We start from the raw sequence: 15,808 nt of genomic DNA, 5'->3' as shown, positions 1-15,808 counted from the left end.
ATTTTAACCAAACACCACCACGGAGCAGCTCGAACAGCATCAAAATAATTCCCGAGGTGTTCCCCTCCGGAACGCCCTTTGGAAGATTTTCCAGAAATCACACCAGAACCGTTACAGTTACAAGTAATTAAATTTATTAGACCTCTATAATTTTTTTTTTATAGTCAGTTTTGGCCAATTTACAGCTTTCCTGGGGATTTTTTTTTTTTTTTTTTTTTTTTGGTTTAGACACAAAAGAAACATTTAAAATAAAATCAACCGAATATCACCGATACACCGACCCCCCCCCACCCCCCCGCCACAGCCACCTAAAGAGGGGGAGGGGAGCGGCCTCGCCCCCCCCCCCCCTCAGGGTCCGCGGCGCCCCCGCAGCGACTGTGCCCCCCCCCCCCCCCCCCGTAAAAAGCCCCTCCCCAGGTCACTCCCCCGGCTTGCAGGGTCCCTTCTCCGGCGCGGGCCGGTCCCGCTCCCGCAGCAGCCGCAGGTTCTCGGCCCGCAACCTGTCCACCTCCAGCTCCAGCTGCCGCAGCCGCGCCGCCTCCTCCCCCCCCCCGCCGTGCTTCTTCCCCTCCAGCCGCAGCCGGTTGTTCTCCTCCTCCATGCGGGAGAGGCACTTCTCCAGCTCCAGGTACTCCTTCACCAGCTCCTGCTTGCTCATGTTCTGCAGGCTCTCCACATGGTACCGCTCGTACGTCTCCGAGAAGTCCCGCTGCAGAAACTCGCTGCCGTCCCCCCCCATCCCGTCGCTGCCCCCGTCCTCCTCCTCCGCCGCCTCCTCCAGGAAATCCTCCTCGCTCGTGTCCTCCGCCTTGGCGGCCGCCCGCCGCGGGTACAGCCCCGTCTTCAGGTCGGGCTCCTCCTGGTCGTGGTCCTCCATCAGGAACTGCGTCGTGTTGTAGGGGGCCACCGGCTGCCCCTTGGCGAACATCTCGGCGCGCAGCCGGGAGGCGCGGAGGCTCTGCCGCTCGTCGAACTGCTGCTTCTCCTCCCAGCTCAGCTTCGAGTAGGGCTTCCAGCGCCGCTTCTTCTTCGAGGGCCGCCGCCGATGCTTCTTCTTCGCCGGCCACTCCTCGGCGCGGCCCACGGCCGCCCGGTACCGCGGGCCCAGCCCGGGCCGCGCCGCTCCGCCCGCCGCCGGCCGCCCCTCGGCGCCGCCTGCTGCCGCCGCCGCCTCCTCCTGCTCCTCCTGCGGCACCGGGGCCGGCAGCCGCGCCGCCTCCTCGTCCGCCGCCTCGGGCTCGGGCTCTGGCCGCGGCTCGGGCTCCGGTTCGCGCTGGGGCTGCGGCCCCGGCTCGGCGGGCGCCTCGTCGGCCATGGCGCTCGGCTGCGCTGCTGCCTCAGGGCCCGGCGCTACCGGCGCCGCATGGGGCTGCCCCCGCTCCCCCCGCCTCAGGCCGCCTGGGACATGGCCCCGGGGGTCGCCGCCGGCCGCCGAGGGGTTAACGCCGCCGGGCCCGCCCCCCCGCGCGCATGGCACGCGCCACCGCCTCCCGCCGCCGCCTCCCCTCGCCCCGCACTCCCACCCGCCACCGCCGCCGCCCGCTCCCGACTGCCGCTCCCCGCCCGCCGCCCCGCCTTATGTACCCGCGCGCGCCCCGCCCCGCCCCCGCGCAGGCGCGCTGCCCGCCCCGCCCCGCCGCACGCCCGCACCCGCAGTGCCCCGCCCCGCGCCGCGCGCCCGCCGCCGCCGCCACGGCTCCCCGCGCGGGGGCGGTGCCGACCCGCGGCCAATCGGCGGGCGCGGAGAGCGGGGAAAGTCCGCCTGGCCCCGCCCCCCCGGCCGCCGCGGGAGGGAGGCCGCGATTGGCCGCGCGGGACGCCACTCGTGCCGCGGCACCGCCAATGCGCGGAGGGGCGGGGGGCGGGGCTGGGCCGTACCACGCGCGGAGGGGCGCCCCCGTGCGCGGGGCCGCGGGCGCCCGGCGACCTTCAGGGCCGCGCCGAGGGCAGCGCCCCCCCCCCCCTCCGGTGGGACGGCCCGAAAGGAGTCCCCGGGCGGCGGAGGAGGCGGCGGGCTGGTCTGTGGACCCGCCTCGGCCCCCGGCCCGGTCCCCGGCGGGAGGGGCTGCACCGGCCCGGGCGGCGGGGAGGCCCCGGGGGGGGGGGGGGGGGGGGGGCGGGCGGAGGAACCCCGGGGCTGCGCTGGGTGCGGAGGCCTCACCGCGCGGAGGGAGTTGTAAACAAACCCGAGCGGAAAGAAGTCCCGCCTTAAAGGCACCGCGTCCCTTTTTCCAAGGGGCGGCGCGGAGCTGCGCTCCCGGACGACTGGGTCCGCCCGCGTCCGGGGGGGGGAAGGGGAGGGGCAGAAAGGGGGGGCAGAGCGGCCCGGAGCCTGGCCCTACCCCCCCCCATCCCCCGCAGTGGCGGTGTCCGTTCCCCCCCACCCCGATCCCGCGGCCTCACGGGGGGGCGGGGGGGGGGGGCTGGGCCCGAGGGAGCTGTGGCGGGAGGGGGGGGGCAGCCCTAGGCGTCCCACGGCCATGGGGGCTCCGTCCCGGGTGGGGGGGGGGGGGGGGTACCGTGGGCTCACCCTGGGCTTGGGGGGGCCGTGTCGGGCAGCGCGGCCGGGCACCCCACGCGGGGCGGGGGGCACCGGAGCCCTGGGCCTGCCGGATTCCCCTCCCTCCCCCCGCTGTGTCCAGTTCCCCCCCCCCCGCGGGCAGCAGCAGCCAGAGCCGGGCTCAAAAGACAGCTTTAATGGCGGGGGTGTGCGGGGGGGGAGAGGCCCGCTCCTGCGCGGGGATCCCCCCCCCCGCCCCCCCCCCCCCGCGGTGCTGCGGGGCCCGGAGCGCGGTGCGGGCCCACGCCTGGGGGGGTCCCGGCCCGCAGAGACCCCCGGCGGCGAGGGAGCGGTGGCGGGGGGGGAGGGTCGCGGCCGTCACCTCCTCTTGCCCTGCCAGCGGCGCAGCAGCCACTGGGTGACGAAGGGCCAAGCGACGAGGAAGAGCAGGGTGCGCGGGGAGACGGCCAGCGGCCGCGGGGCCTGGCGAAGGAACCGGGAGGGGAGGAGGACGCCGGTGTCACCCTGGCACCGAGCCCCCCCCGCACCCCCCAGCTGTGCAGCCGCGGGCCACGGGCCGTGTCACGCCCGTCACCCCAGGGACACCCGGCATCAGCACCCACGTCCCTGGCACCCGGGGGTGTCACCCGCTCCCCAGCCAAGGGACCCCCCCCCCAGAGCCCCCTCCGGCTCCGGCTCACCTGCGGGGCCAGCGCCGGGCCGGGGTCGCTCCCTGCTGCGTCCCCCTGCGAGAGGAGAGGGTTGTGGGTGCGGGGCCCCCCCTCCGGCCCCCGAGGGAGGGGGGACTGGGCAGGGACCGCAGGGGCAATGGGAATGACGGGGGCAGCAGCTCCCTGCCTGCCCCCCCGATCCCTGCCTGCCCCCCCCGATCCCTGCCTGCCCTCCAGATCCCTGCCTGCCCCCCCAGCTCACTGCCTGCCTCCCTGATCCCTGCCTGCCCCCCCAGCTCCCTGCCTGCCCCCCCAGCTCCCTGCCTGCCCCCCCGATCCCTGCCTGCCTCCCTGATCCCTGCCTCCACCCCCCAGCTCCCTGCCTGCCCCCCCCGATCCCTGCCTGCCCCCCCGGCTCCCTGCCTGCCCCCCCCGGCTCCCTGCCTAACCCCCCCTCTCCCTGCCTGCCCCCCAGCTCCCTGCCTGCCCCCCCCGCTCCCTGCCTGCCCCCCCCCGGCTCCCTGCCTGACCCCCCCGCTCTCTGCCTACCCCCCCAGCTCCCTGCCTGCCCCCCCCGATCCCTGCCTGCCCCCCCCGCTCCCTGCCTGCCCCCCGGCTCCCTGCCTGCCCCCCCCCGATCCCTGCCTCCACCCCCCAGCTCCCTGCCTGCTCCCCCCGATCCCTGCCTCCACCCCCCAGCTCCTTGCCTGCCCCCCAGCTCCCTGCCTGCCCCCCCCGGCTCCCTGCCTGCCCTCCAGATCCCTGCCTGCCCCCCCAGCTCCCTGCCTGCCCCCCCCCGGCTCCCTGCCTGTCCCCCCGGCTCCCTGCCTCCACCCCCCGGCTCCCTGCCTGCCCCCCCAGCTCCCTGCCTGCCCCCTGGCTCCCTGCCTGCCCTCCAGATCCCTGCCTGCCCTCCAGATCCCTGCCTGCCCCCCCAGCTCCCTGCCTGCCCCCCCCCGGCTCCCTGCCTGTCCCCCCGGCTCCCTGCCTCCACCCCCCGGCTCCCTGCCTGCCCCCCCAGCTCCCTGCGTGCCCCCTGGCTCCCTGCCTGCCCCCCGGGGCGGATCACAGCAGCAGCACCCTCTGCCCCGTTGGGGTTGCATCACCGAACCCCGAGGTCCCTTCAGCCACCCCAGGCTGCCCGTTCGCAGGGCCCGGAGCCGAGCCCTGCCGGCCTGGCCTACGCCGGTGCGGGCATGGCGGCCCTGCCAGCCAGCGTCGGCGTGCGGCGGCTGCCTGCGCGGCGTGGCGCGTACCTGTGCGGCGGCCAGCGTCTCCAGCTCGCTCAGGCGCTCCAGCACTCGCCGCATGTCGTCCTGCAGGGCTCGCACCGTGCTGGACACGAGGGCATCCAGCTCCGCCGGCAGCCCTGCGGCCAGCTCGGGGACGCTCCCGGCGTCCTGCTCCCCCCCGGCGAGCCGCAGACCTGTGGGGCACGAAGACGGGCGCTGCTCAGCGGCGGCAGGGCAGGCACAGAGCCCGTCCGGATCGGGCAGGGCAGGCTGGGCAGCGCCTCGCGTCCCCGGGGACGCCCAGGCCTGGCATGGCGAGCCGTGGGTCTCATCGGGTGCCTGTGCCGCAGCTGCTCCGGGCAGAGCCGGGTGCCCCCAGCCCAGCTGCCCACATCCCCCTCCACCAGCCGGCACTGGGCCCGTCCCCAGGCCCCCCAGTGCCATGGTGGTGGCAGTGGGTGACCTCCGGCCTGCTGACGCGGCAGGTGCAGTGGCACACGCTGGACACCTCGCTTCACCCGGCGAAGGCAGGACACCCAGCGCGCGGCAGGATGCCTTGCCTGCGCGGCTGCCTCTCCGCCAACCCCCCGGGCTCAGCAACGGCCCCAAACCCACCTGGCCTTAGGCTGGCAAACCCCCAGCCGAACCGCGCTGCCAGCGGGCACAGGCAGGGGCTCGCTGCCAGCCCCGCCATGCGCCGGCACCCCGGGGTGACAGCCCAGCCCGGCTTTATCGGCCTCGTTACAAGTTAACTCCCAAGGTCAAGCAGCCCGGGAGGGTTTGCGGAAACATTGGCGGGGGGAAGGTAAGGGTGAGACAGGTGGGCCGTGCCCAGGTGAGGCGGTGGCACCAGCCCTGCGGTCCCACGGGTGAGGGCGGCGATGCCACCCCGGCACCAGAACTCCTTGGGACGTGTCTGGGGATGGCTGCAGAGCTTGGCAGGATGCTCCTTCTCCCCTCTCCGCTGCGGTAGAGCTCAGGGCCTCCAGGGACACCAGGCCCAGCTTCACCTGCTGCGCCCAGCACCACCCACGCCCACAGGCACCGGGCACAGACGCTGGCAGGAGCTGGGTGCAGGCAGCCAGGGATCCGCGTTCCCCACCCGGCTGCCGGAGAGCACCCGGCAAAGCCGCCTCCAAATTCAGGCAATTTAGCACCATTGCAAGAAACAGGTGGCACAGGGGACGCGTCCTTGAGGGGTAAAGACACTGAACGGCTTGGGGACTGAGGGATGAGGAGAAGGGACGCCCGGGACGCCTCGCAGCGACTCCACGACCCACCCCTGGGTGCTGGAGCCAAGCTCTGGTCCCTGCTGGCGGGCGCAGCCCTCGCCGTGCCACTCAGCCCCTGGTCACCGGGCGGTGGGGAGGGGGCAGCGGGAAGGCGCGCGGGAGCCCAGCGCTGCACCCACCTCTCTCGGAGCCAGGGGCTGCGAGGCCAGCACCGCTCCTCCCCTCCGGTCTTCGGCCTTCGCCCCGCTCGCCCTGCCCAGCGCCGTGCGGCGTCAGGGGCTCAGGCCCGGCCCGGCCACCGTTCGGGGAGAGACCCAGCGGCTGCCCGGCCTGCGCAAGGGGAGAGAAGACGGGCGCTGAGACCCCCGCTCCCCTCCCCGGGGCACGGCCGGCGAGAGGTGGGCAATGGTGATGTCTGTGCCCCTGTGCCACGGCGGCATTTTTGGTGGCGGAGCACGCGTGGGGCTGAGCGCAGCGAATCCCTCCGGCAGCACCAGTCAGCAGGCGGTTTGGGAGGCGACAGGGCAGAACCTCCGAGGGAGATGAGGTGCCCACGCTCGAGACGGCGGCCGGGCGGCTTCCTCGCCCCTGCCCACCGTATCCGCCGAGCCTCGCCGCAGCACGCCAAGTGCCGAGCCAAGCTGCCGGGCAGCAGGGAGCGGAGAGCAAGCGAGGTGCCCGCACCATCCCCACTCGGGGCTACCAGCCCCACTCAGCCCCGGCAGCCCACCGGTGCCGCACCGGAGCTGCGCCGCGGCAGCGAGTTGGGCCACGGGCAGTGCCAGGCTCCGCAGCCTCCCCTTGGTGATGGGGACCAGGCTCCGAGAGGGACACAAAGCACAGAGGGGTGCAGCTGGGTGGCCCTGGAGGTGCTGGGAGTCTCGCTGGGCTCCCAGGACGGTGGTGCCAAGCAGCAGTGTGGCAGTGCCGCAGCAGCGAGCGGAGCTGCGGGAGCCGACGACGCGGAGAGCTTGCCCGTACGGCACAGGCAGGGCAGGGCGGGCAGCAGGCAAAGCCTTCGCCGCGGCGTGGCAGGACTCGGGCACTTCGTAGCCCTCCGTTACCTGCTCCAGCTCCATCTGCTCCAGGGTGTCGCAGTACACGTCCCCCTCGGAGTCACCGGTCACCTGGCTCCGCTCCAGCGCCTCGGCGGCGGGAGCCAGCCCGGCTCCTGGAAGGGAAGCAGACGGCTCAGCCGCGGCAGCGCGGCGGGGCAGGGAGGCCTTTCGGCCGTGTCCGGAGGGCAGCAGCAGCCACAAGGCAACAGGTCCAGCAGCGTCTGCGTGCACGGGGGGAGGCAGGGGGAGAGGGAAACTGAGGCACAGAGCAGGGAGGACCTGGCTCTGGTACCGCTCCCCGGATCGGGGCCGTCAATCCAAGGACCAGATTCCCCCTGCCGCTGCCCACGGTGTCGCAGAGCCCCGCTCACGGCGGGCACGCCCCGACGCGGTGCCATTTCAGGGTGGGTTTCTCCACCCACGTGCAGCTCCCGCCTGCGCAGACGGCTGCGGCGGTGGCCGGCCAAAACCCCGGCACGGTGGGGAGCCCCCGCGGCAGGACCCACGGCCCCAGCTGCTCCAGTGGGGAGCAGGTACCGTTCGCACAACGCCAACTGCCACCCGCGGAGACGCTGCCCAGCTCCCCGCACGCTGCCAGCCCAGGCGCACACGGGCACAGCGGCGACGCCGGCGCTCGCTCGGTGACCATATATGCTCCTTGGGGGAGGAACGTGTACCCGGAGCACGCTGCCCGAGGACGGGCACAGTGAGAGGCCCCTCCGGGCTGGGACAGCTGCACGTGCCCTCGCGGGGGGGCACACGGGGGGGGGTGAGCGTACAAGGGGCTGTATAAGAAAAGCCAGGACCAAGGCGTTGGCCACGGCACGGCCAGGGAGAGCCGGGGCTCGGCACCGCGGCCCCCGGTGCTGTGGGAGGGGCGGACTTGGCTTGAGCCGAGGGAGAACATCCCCCTCCCGGACCATGGACCTTCCAGGGCGACGTTTTCCCAGTCCAGAGGGAAACAGCCTCGCTTCTCACTGAGGTTTCGCAGAATCAGGCCCCCCTGAGCAGGCGAGAGAAACGCAGCGCCAAACCACCACGCCCAGCGTTACCCCGGCACTGAGAGCCGGACCCACGCAAAGCCCCAGCTCGCCGTTACTCGGGTGACGCCTGACGCGCCGGCAGGGTTTGCCCAGCGGTGCTGGCAGCCAACAGCTCTGCGGGCGGACGGAGGCCCAGCCCCGTCGCCGGTGCCTCCTCCACGGGGTCTCTGCCGGGCGCTGGCCACACCAGGGAGACCAACCTGGCATGCGCTGCTCCCCGGGCAGGGCGTCTTCAGGGTGCTCCGGAGCCGGGCTGCTCGCCGGGTCGTCCTGGCTGGGGTCGGCCGGCCGCTCCTGACCGCCTGCACGGAGGGGAAGGGGCAGAGGAGGATCACAGCGTTGCGGGGGATCCTCGCGGCGCAGGCTCTCTGCGGGCTGGGCTCGGCACCGCGTCCCGGCCGGCACGGCTGGGGACAGGCGGGCACGGGGCCACCCTGCTGCCAGGCAGGCCGGCAGCCTCCGGACAAGGCACAGACGGAGAGGGGCCGGCTCCGCTTGCCGACAGCCGGGAATCACCGCGAACTCAAGCCATCAGCAGCGTCTACCTCGTGCAGAGTGTCTCGCTCACCCGGGGGTGGCAGGGGAGTCCCTGTCCCCCGAGCCCCCGTGGCAGCAGGCGGAGGGATCAGCGCCGGCCAGTGGCTGGGTAAACACCGACGGGCGAGGGCCACCGTCTTGCAGGGCACAGGGCCCACCCGCGCGAACGAACGGAGCCTAACGCACGAGGCGCCGGCTGGGGACAGCCTTGTCTCGGCAGCGCACGCCGCCATCACCTGCGAGGGCTCTCGGCAGGCAGCAGCCCCCCAGAGTGGACCCTGCCCCCACCCCGCACGGCAGTTTAGCAGCAGGGCTGCTCTGCTCAGGGACCGTCCCCGTCCCCACGTCCCCGCTCAGCGCGGGTGCTGTGACCCCGAGCCTGGGCGGGTGGGCGCAGGGAGGGTCCTGTCACCTCACGCGTCGCCGCCTGGCTCCAGCGCTGGGCCCCCGGCCCCGCGGGGCTGGCAGAGCAGCACCAGGCCTGCGCCTCAAGGCCTCAGTCGTCGGTTCCCAGCTGCTTCAGGGTCTTGGCCAGCACACGCAAGGCGCCGGTGAACGCTGCGCTGAGCGGAGACCTGTCGGGACCCTGACCTATTCACGATGTGGGTTCCAAGTGCCACTTTGCAGTGCGCTGACTTGGTAAATAAACAAAACCGAACCTGCCCGGACTCCCAGCGTGCAGCACCTCTGTCCCCTGAAAGCTCTGCAGCCGCCGAGGGCCCTGTGCCTGCCACGCTGCTCTCACCGGCCGCGGCATCTAAAATCCCCTTTCTCCCCTGGACTATCGGTAACAAAAGCTGCGATCACACAAAACCTGAAGGCAGGTTTGAGAACCTTTAACACAAATGACTCAACAGCTTAAGAAGTTCAGCGCTTTAAACCACCGCTGCAGGCACCTCGGGCTCATTCGCCCCACAGACGCTACCAGGGTTAGATCTAAGCGACAGAAGCCATTTCTAAGGGATGCAGCGCAGGATGACGCTCCCAGGCAGGTAACGACCAGGAGTTTGAACGCAGCTTTCACGTTCCAGAGAAGCATTAAGTCTATTTGCCTTTTCAAGGGATTCAGCATCAAAATGGAGAACGAAAGCGCCTGGGTACTGCAGGAAGGAGCAGCCGTCCTGAGGCCAGGCCTTACAGGCAACGTGTTTTCAGCATCCTTGTTGGAAGCAGGGGGTGACAGGAGCTGTCAGACACAGGACAGATGCCTGGGACAGGCGGGGAGCGAGTCTATTTGTCAGCGCTCTTCCGACACTAGCAAACCACTGACTGCTTACACACCCGCTGTGAACATACCCCGAAAGCTGATCTGCTGCTGAGCTCATCTACTGGAGATGCGGCGCAGCCAAAACCTCCAGATGTGCAGCCGGCAGGTTCGCTCCGCGGCAGCCGACACCTTTCTGAACCACCATGCCCAGCCCCTCGCTCCCTCAGACACTTCTCACCAGTCCTCACCGAGGACTGCCCTGCTCCGGGGGTGGGACAGGTCCCCAGCCACCTCTCCGCACGAGGCGGCAGCCACAGGCATGGAAAGGGCTGGGGGGGACTCTTCTCTAGCAGAAGGCGGCCCCAGTAATCCTGTTTCTCAACCCCAGTTTCTCCACATGCACTGTGCTGCAAAAACTGGCCGGCCTACCCAGATGTTTACATCAGACGACCTGCACTCCCTGTACACAGCCCGCCATGCCTGGAGGTGGGCCAGCGCCAAGAGACAGCACAGGCTCCCTGCCGCAGCGCTCCACGGGAGCTGATCCCCTGCTCTGCCATGTACAGGGATCTGGGCCAAGGGGCATTTGGAAGCCAAATCGCAAGTCCTCTCCTCAAAGCTTTACAGAGAGAAAGCCCAGAATGAAGACACCCGCGCCACTTGCAGGGACGCTTGTTTGGTGCGACCCTAGCGAGCGCCTCGGCAGCAGCCGCGCCATGGCAGGGGAGTCAGACGGGACGTGGTGCGTCCATGCTGTCCCCTCCTCGGGGAGCAGCAGAAGGACGTGCTCTGGGGAAGAGCAGAGCTCAGAGGCGATGGCCATACTGGCACAGAAGCACGCAGAGAACAGCTGGAGTGACATGCCAGCAGAGAAGAGGGTGGAACAGAGGTGAGGGATGCACCGGGCGCAAGCGGGGCACAGCAGCTCCCACTCACCCCCTTTCCTCTTGAAGAAGGCCTCAGGGGGCCGGGGCATGTCGTGAATCACCTCGTAGAGCGGCTCGAAGTGCCCGAACATCTCCTCTGTCGTCTCGTCCATGGGCACCGTGTCAATGATCTGGGGAGGGACGCAGCTTGCCGCGGGGCCCCACCGAGCACCCCGCCCACTCTCCCCCCCTCCCCGTTACCTTCTGAGCCACCTTCTTCATCTCGGCCACGTAAGCCGCCATCGCCTCCTCCTTGGACATCCTCCCCAGGCTGTGCCAGGCATCCCTGCGGGTCACAGTGGCTGTGAGGCAGGGGGGGGAACGGGGGTCAACCGGACCCGAATTAGGCCGCCACCCCCCCCCCCCCAACCCGGGGGGGGCCTTACCACTTGTACCGGCCGATGGGGTCCCAGAAACCAGGCCTGGGGCCTTGGCAGCACCCCGCCGTCGCCTGCTTGTAGTAGCTGTAGAAACGCAGCATCTCCTCATAGGAGGGCCGGTACGAACCTGCGACGCGACAACGGCCTCAGCGGAGCCGGGAACGGGGCCGGGGCGCTGCGGCCGCGGCCGCCGCCGCGGCCGCAGCGCCCCGGCCCCACTCCCGGCCCCTACTCACCGCTCCGGGGCAACCCTTGGATAACCTGAACGGCGGCGCGGAACTGAGCCCCGCAACCCGGCTCCTCCATGGCGCCGGCACCGGCCCCGACACCGGCCCCGGTGCGTGCCTCCCTCCGTGAGGGGAGAGCGCCGGGACCAATCAGCTCCCGCCTTCCATCGGCCCCTCCGCCCCTCGCCCAATCAGCTCCTCGCTTCCGAAACGGGCCGCGCTGCCCCTTTCCCGCCCCTTCGCTCCCGGCGCGCCGCAGCCAATGGGGAAGCGAGGCGGGCGCGCCCCCTGCCGGAGGGATGGAGAGAGCGGCGCGGTCCCCGGGGGAGCGCGGGGCTCGGTCCCGCCGCGGCGCCCCCTTGCGGGGAGCGTGTGGCACTGCAGCGAGGCGGGCACCGGGCACCGGGCGGGCGGGGCACGGGGACCGGGCACCGGGACCGTGAGCCCGGGCACCGGGACATTGCAACGGGACACGGCACCAGAGCGCGGGGTCGATGCGCGGCGACGGTAAGGCTGTGCACGGGGACGGTGCAACGGGACTGTGCACCGGGACAGAGTGCCGGGAGCACCGGGACAGCGCTCCAACGCACCGGGACAGTACACCGGGACAGTGCAATGGGTCAGTGCACTGGGACAGTGCGCTGGGAGCACTGGGACGGTGTGCAGGGATGGCATGACAGGGCAATGCACCCGGACAATGCTCCAGTGCACTGGGAGCACTGGGACAGCACTGGGACAGTGCTCCAAGGCACCGGGGCAGTGCAAGGGAGCAATGCACTGGGAGCACTGGGACGGTGTACTGGGACAGCGTGACAGGGCAATGCATCGGGACAGTGCTCCAGTGCAATGGGACAGTGCACCAGGAGCACTGGGACAGCACTGGGGCTGTGCACGGGGACACTGGGGCCGTGCGCTGTGGCACCAGGGCAATGCCCTGGGACGATGCAGCAGGCATGGGACAGCGCGCTGGGGCCATGTACCGAGGACCTCAGGGGAATGCACTGGGGCCAGGCACTGGCACACTGGGACAATGCCCTGGTGCACTGGGACAATGCACTGGGACAATGCACCAGGGTACTGGGACACTGCATGGGGACAATGCACAGGGGAACTCGGATATTGCACTGGGATAATGCACTGGAGCACTGGGACGTTGCACTGGGACGATGCACTGGGACACTGCACTGGGACACTGGGACACTGCACTGGGACACTAGGACATTGCACTGGGACAATGTCACCGGGGCACTGGGCAGGGGCATGGTCCCATTGCAAGGGACAGGGGACAGCTGGGTCCAGCAGAGCAATTGATTGCTGCCAATTATTATCAAACTTCGTTAGTGATGGGGTGAGGAAGGGGAGGGACTTGGTGTCCCCAAGCCCCCGAGGTGAAGCTCCTCCACCCTCTGCTCCGAGGGCTTTCCTCGCAGGCAGGGTGCTGTGGGGACGCGGGTGGCGTGGGGACGTGGGTGACCCGGAGGTACAGGGTGCCCTGGGGACCTGGGCCGTTACGGGGTGCCCTGGGGACCGCCGGGACCCGGCCCTCGCCCTGGCTGGGTGCTGGGAGCGGGGCGCAGAGCAGCTCTCGGCCGCGTCGTCGCATCCCCATGCCCCGGCTCTTCATCCAACCTCCAAATCCCAAACCCGAGCGGAGGAACCCCCCTCCCAACCCCCCTTATCCCCATCCCGTGTCCGCTGGCGATAAATTCCCGCCCAAAATTCAAGATCCAGCAGGAAAAACTCCCAAAAAGCAGCGAAGCTTTTGGAACCCCCTGCGGTTCCCAAGCCGTGACTCAGGCTTTCTGCCCCGGGCCGGCGCAGCGGGGCCTGGCTGGCCCTGACCCCCCGCGCACCCCGCGTCCCGAGCGGTGATTCACGGGGACACGTGCCGTGCCCTCAGCGGCCGGGAACGCCCGGCGCCGCGTTCCGTGGGGCTCCTTCCGAGTCGCCGGCGGGCGGAAACCCCGACGCCGCGCGAGAAGCAGGGAATCGCAACTGGGATTTCTTTTTCGCTGCGGATTTGGCGGTGAGAGGTGTTCATCCCGGTCCTCTTGCCGGGTCCGTGCGTCCGTTGCTGGATTCCCGGTCACGCAGTTCCCGTGGGAGGGAGAGGAATCGGAGCCGAGCCCGGCTGCGGGGTCGCAAGCGCATTTTTTTGGGTGGCCGCGGCTGCTTTCCCCGCAGGTTTTTGGCAAAGCGAGATATGTTTCACAGAAATAAATTCCATGTATTTTGCAGCTCCTGGGGTGGTAAAAGCCTCAACCCAAACGGGAGCGGGCATTGCCCGTCCCCGTGTCCCCAGGGGATTCGGGGACAGCTGTACTCCCCCCCAAACACAGCCAAAGGGTGGCCCAGATGTGGCCCCTGCTGTCCGGCTGCTGCGTGTTGAGCTGCAGATGTTGCCCAAGGTGCCCAGATGTTGCCCCAGGGCACCCAGATATTGCCCCAGGATATTCAGTCATCAGCCAGGGTGCCCAGATGTTGCCCCAGGGTGCCCAGATGTTGCTCCCAGATATTCCGGTATCACCCAGGATGCTTGCGTATCACCCAAGGTGCCCAGATGTGGCCCCAGGGTGCCCAGATGTTGACCCCAGCTGCCCTGCCATCACCCCCGGGTCCTCCGCCGTCCCAGGCTGGGTCTCACAGCCGCTGGCAGTGCTGCCACTGCCCCAGTCACGGGGCAAGCCACCGCCTATGGTCCCTACTTCCCCTCCCTGTGCCGTGGCTCCTGGTCCCCACAGCCTGGCCAGGCCTGGGGTGGCCTTTCCACTGGGGTGGGGACCCCCGGGGTTGGGGACAGGGGTTCTTCCCCCGCAGCCGCTCAGCCGTCCGCTCCCCATCGGCTCGCAGCAAGCCGGGGCCGTGGGAAGGGTGGGTGTGGGTGAAGGTGCAGGGGTTTGGGGTGAATCCCTGCACGGGCTCGCGTGGGCACAGGCACATGCACAGGTAGGGGTGGGGGCTTTGGGTGCGCTCGCTCCGGGCAGAGCTGTGAGTGCCGGCGCTGGGGACCCTCCCCTGGGGGCTTGGGGACCCTGGACCGCGTCCTGCACAGCCTCGAGCTGCAGGGAGGGGTTGGGACCTGGGCGTGAGCAGGGACCCAGACCCCAGCCCAGGACACAGATCCCAGTCCAGGACCCAGATCCCAACCCAGGACCCAGCCCCCCACCCAGAACCCGGACCCCCACGCAGAAGCTGCTCCCCACCTGGGTCCCACACCCCCACGCAGGACCCAGCCCCCAACCTGGGACCTGGACCCCCACGTGCAAACCAGATCCCACCCTGCAACCCAGACCCTCACGTGCAACCTAGACGCCCACCCTGGCACCCAGACCCCAGTCCAGGACCCACAGCCCCACCCAGGACCCCACTCAGTCCCAGACCCCCACCCAGAAGCCAGACCCCAATCTGGGACCCAGACCCCCACTCGGAGCCCATCTGGGAACCTAGACCCCCACCCAGGACCCAGACCCCAGCCCAGCACCCAGACCCCCACCCAGAACCCAGACCCCAGTCTGGGACCCAGATCCCCACTTGGACCCCATCTGGGAACCTGGACCCCTACCCAGCACCCAGACCCCCACCCAGGGCCCAGACCCCAGCCCAGGACCCCACCTGGACTCCATCTGGGAACCTGGACCCCCACGTGGGACTCAGACCCCAGTCCAGCACCCAGACTCCAAACTGGGACCTGCACCCCTGGCCTGGGACCTGGGTGCGGGGTGAACCCCTGCACGGGCTGGCGTGGGCACAGGCACAGCTGCACAGATGGGGGCACACCCGCAGCACACGCGTGTGCACGCACATGGGTGTACATAGCTACACACGCACATGCACATGCTCGTGTGTGTCTGCACACGCATAAATGCGTGCGTGCATGTGTACATGGCAGCGTACACACGTGCACACAAACATGTGTGCCTGGACATGCGTGCATATGAGTGTACATGGCTGCATGCACACGTGTACACACGCGTGTGTGCCTGTGCACGCAGAGACATGTGTACACACACACGCTGTGCACACACATGCACACATCTGCATGTACGTGTGCGCATGGCTGCACACACACGCATGGATGTACGCACACACGTGTACAGGCCTGCACACATGTGGGGCCCTGGGACTGGGGACGAACTGGGGACATCGCCCTCCTCTCTGCCTGGTCTGTGCTGCTGCCAGCCTCCGGATCCTGCTGCTGGCCCACCGGTGGGGACGGTCACCTGGGGTCCCAGCAGCTGCCTGCGGCCCCCCAGCCCTTGTCGCACCCTGCGCCCAGGGTGGGGATGTGGCAGGCAGGACTGGGTCCCAGGGTGTGATGGCGGAGTGGGTCCCATGTGTCCCCACTGTCCCCAGGTGCGATGGCAGAGGGGGTCCCGTTGGTCCCCACTGTCCCCAGGCTGGTGGAGGGGGTCCCATGTGTCCCCACTGTCCCCAGGTGCGATGGCAGAGGGGGTCCCGTTGGTTCCCACTGCTCCCAGGCTGGTAGAGGGGGTCCCATGTGTCCCCACTGTCCCCAGGTGCGATGGCAGAGGGGGTCCCGTTGGTTCCCACTGCTCCCAGGCTGGTAGAGTGGGTCCCATAGGTCCCCACTGTCCCCAAGTGTGATGGCAGAGGGGGTCCCGTTGGTCCCCACTGTCCCCAGGCTGGCAGAGTGGGTCCCATGGGTCCCCACTGTCCCCAGGCACGATGGCAGAGGGAGTCCCGTTGGTTCCCACTGCTCCCAGGCTGGCAGAGCGGGTCCCATGGGTCCCCACTGTCCCCAGGCTGGTGGATGGTGTCCCACGGGTCCCCACCA

General features: G+C 70.1%; 2 protein-coding genes across 5 annotated transcripts; both read right to left on the bottom strand.

Moving 5' to 3' along the window:
* Nucleotides 1-402: 402 nt before the first annotated feature.
* On the bottom strand, nucleotides 403-1,478 carry HEXIM1 (HEXIM P-TEFb complex subunit 1). Its single transcript, XM_075443532.1, has one exon. The coding sequence runs from the start codon at nucleotides 1,313-1,315 to the stop codon at nucleotides 419-421; it is 897 nt and encodes a 298-aa protein (XP_075299647.1). The 5' UTR covers nucleotides 1,316-1,478; the 3' UTR covers nucleotides 403-418.
* A 1,297-nt stretch (nucleotides 1,479-2,775) lies between these two features.
* ACBD4 (acyl-CoA binding domain containing 4) lies at nucleotides 2,776-11,163 on the bottom strand. 4 transcript variants are annotated; one of them, XM_075443692.1, is made up of 10 exons: nucleotides 11,048-11,152; nucleotides 10,793-10,913; nucleotides 10,608-10,708; nucleotides 10,417-10,537; nucleotides 7,937-8,038; nucleotides 6,700-6,806; nucleotides 5,815-5,965; nucleotides 4,428-4,597; nucleotides 3,202-3,246; nucleotides 2,776-2,983 (listed from the first exon to the last, which is right to left on the bottom strand). In XM_075443692.1, the coding sequence occupies exons 1-10, from the start codon at nucleotides 11,090-11,092 to the stop codon at nucleotides 2,879-2,881; spliced, it is 1,068 nt and encodes a 355-aa protein (XP_075299807.1). In that variant the 5' UTR covers nucleotides 11,093-11,152; the 3' UTR covers nucleotides 2,776-2,878. The 4 variants fall into 4 exon arrangements, with proteins under 4 accessions (XP_075299807.1, XP_075299808.1, XP_075299806.1 ...); XM_075443693.1 differs by having other exon boundaries at nucleotides 2,777-2,983; nucleotides 10,793-10,954; nucleotides 11,034-11,110; XM_075443691.1 differs by having other exon boundaries at nucleotides 2,779-2,983; nucleotides 10,608-10,692; nucleotides 11,023-11,163.
* Nucleotides 11,164-15,808: the final 4,645 nt, after the last annotated feature.

Source organism: Opisthocomus hoazin, chromosome 26 (assembly GCF_030867145.1).
Source record: "Opisthocomus hoazin isolate bOpiHoa1 chromosome 26, bOpiHoa1.hap1, whole genome shotgun sequence".
NCBI classification, from domain to species: domain Eukaryota; kingdom Metazoa; phylum Chordata; class Aves; order Opisthocomiformes; family Opisthocomidae; genus Opisthocomus; species Opisthocomus hoazin.
The sequence above is the reverse complement of the archived record's forward strand: the minus strand, read 5'-3'. Positions and strand labels throughout refer to the sequence as shown.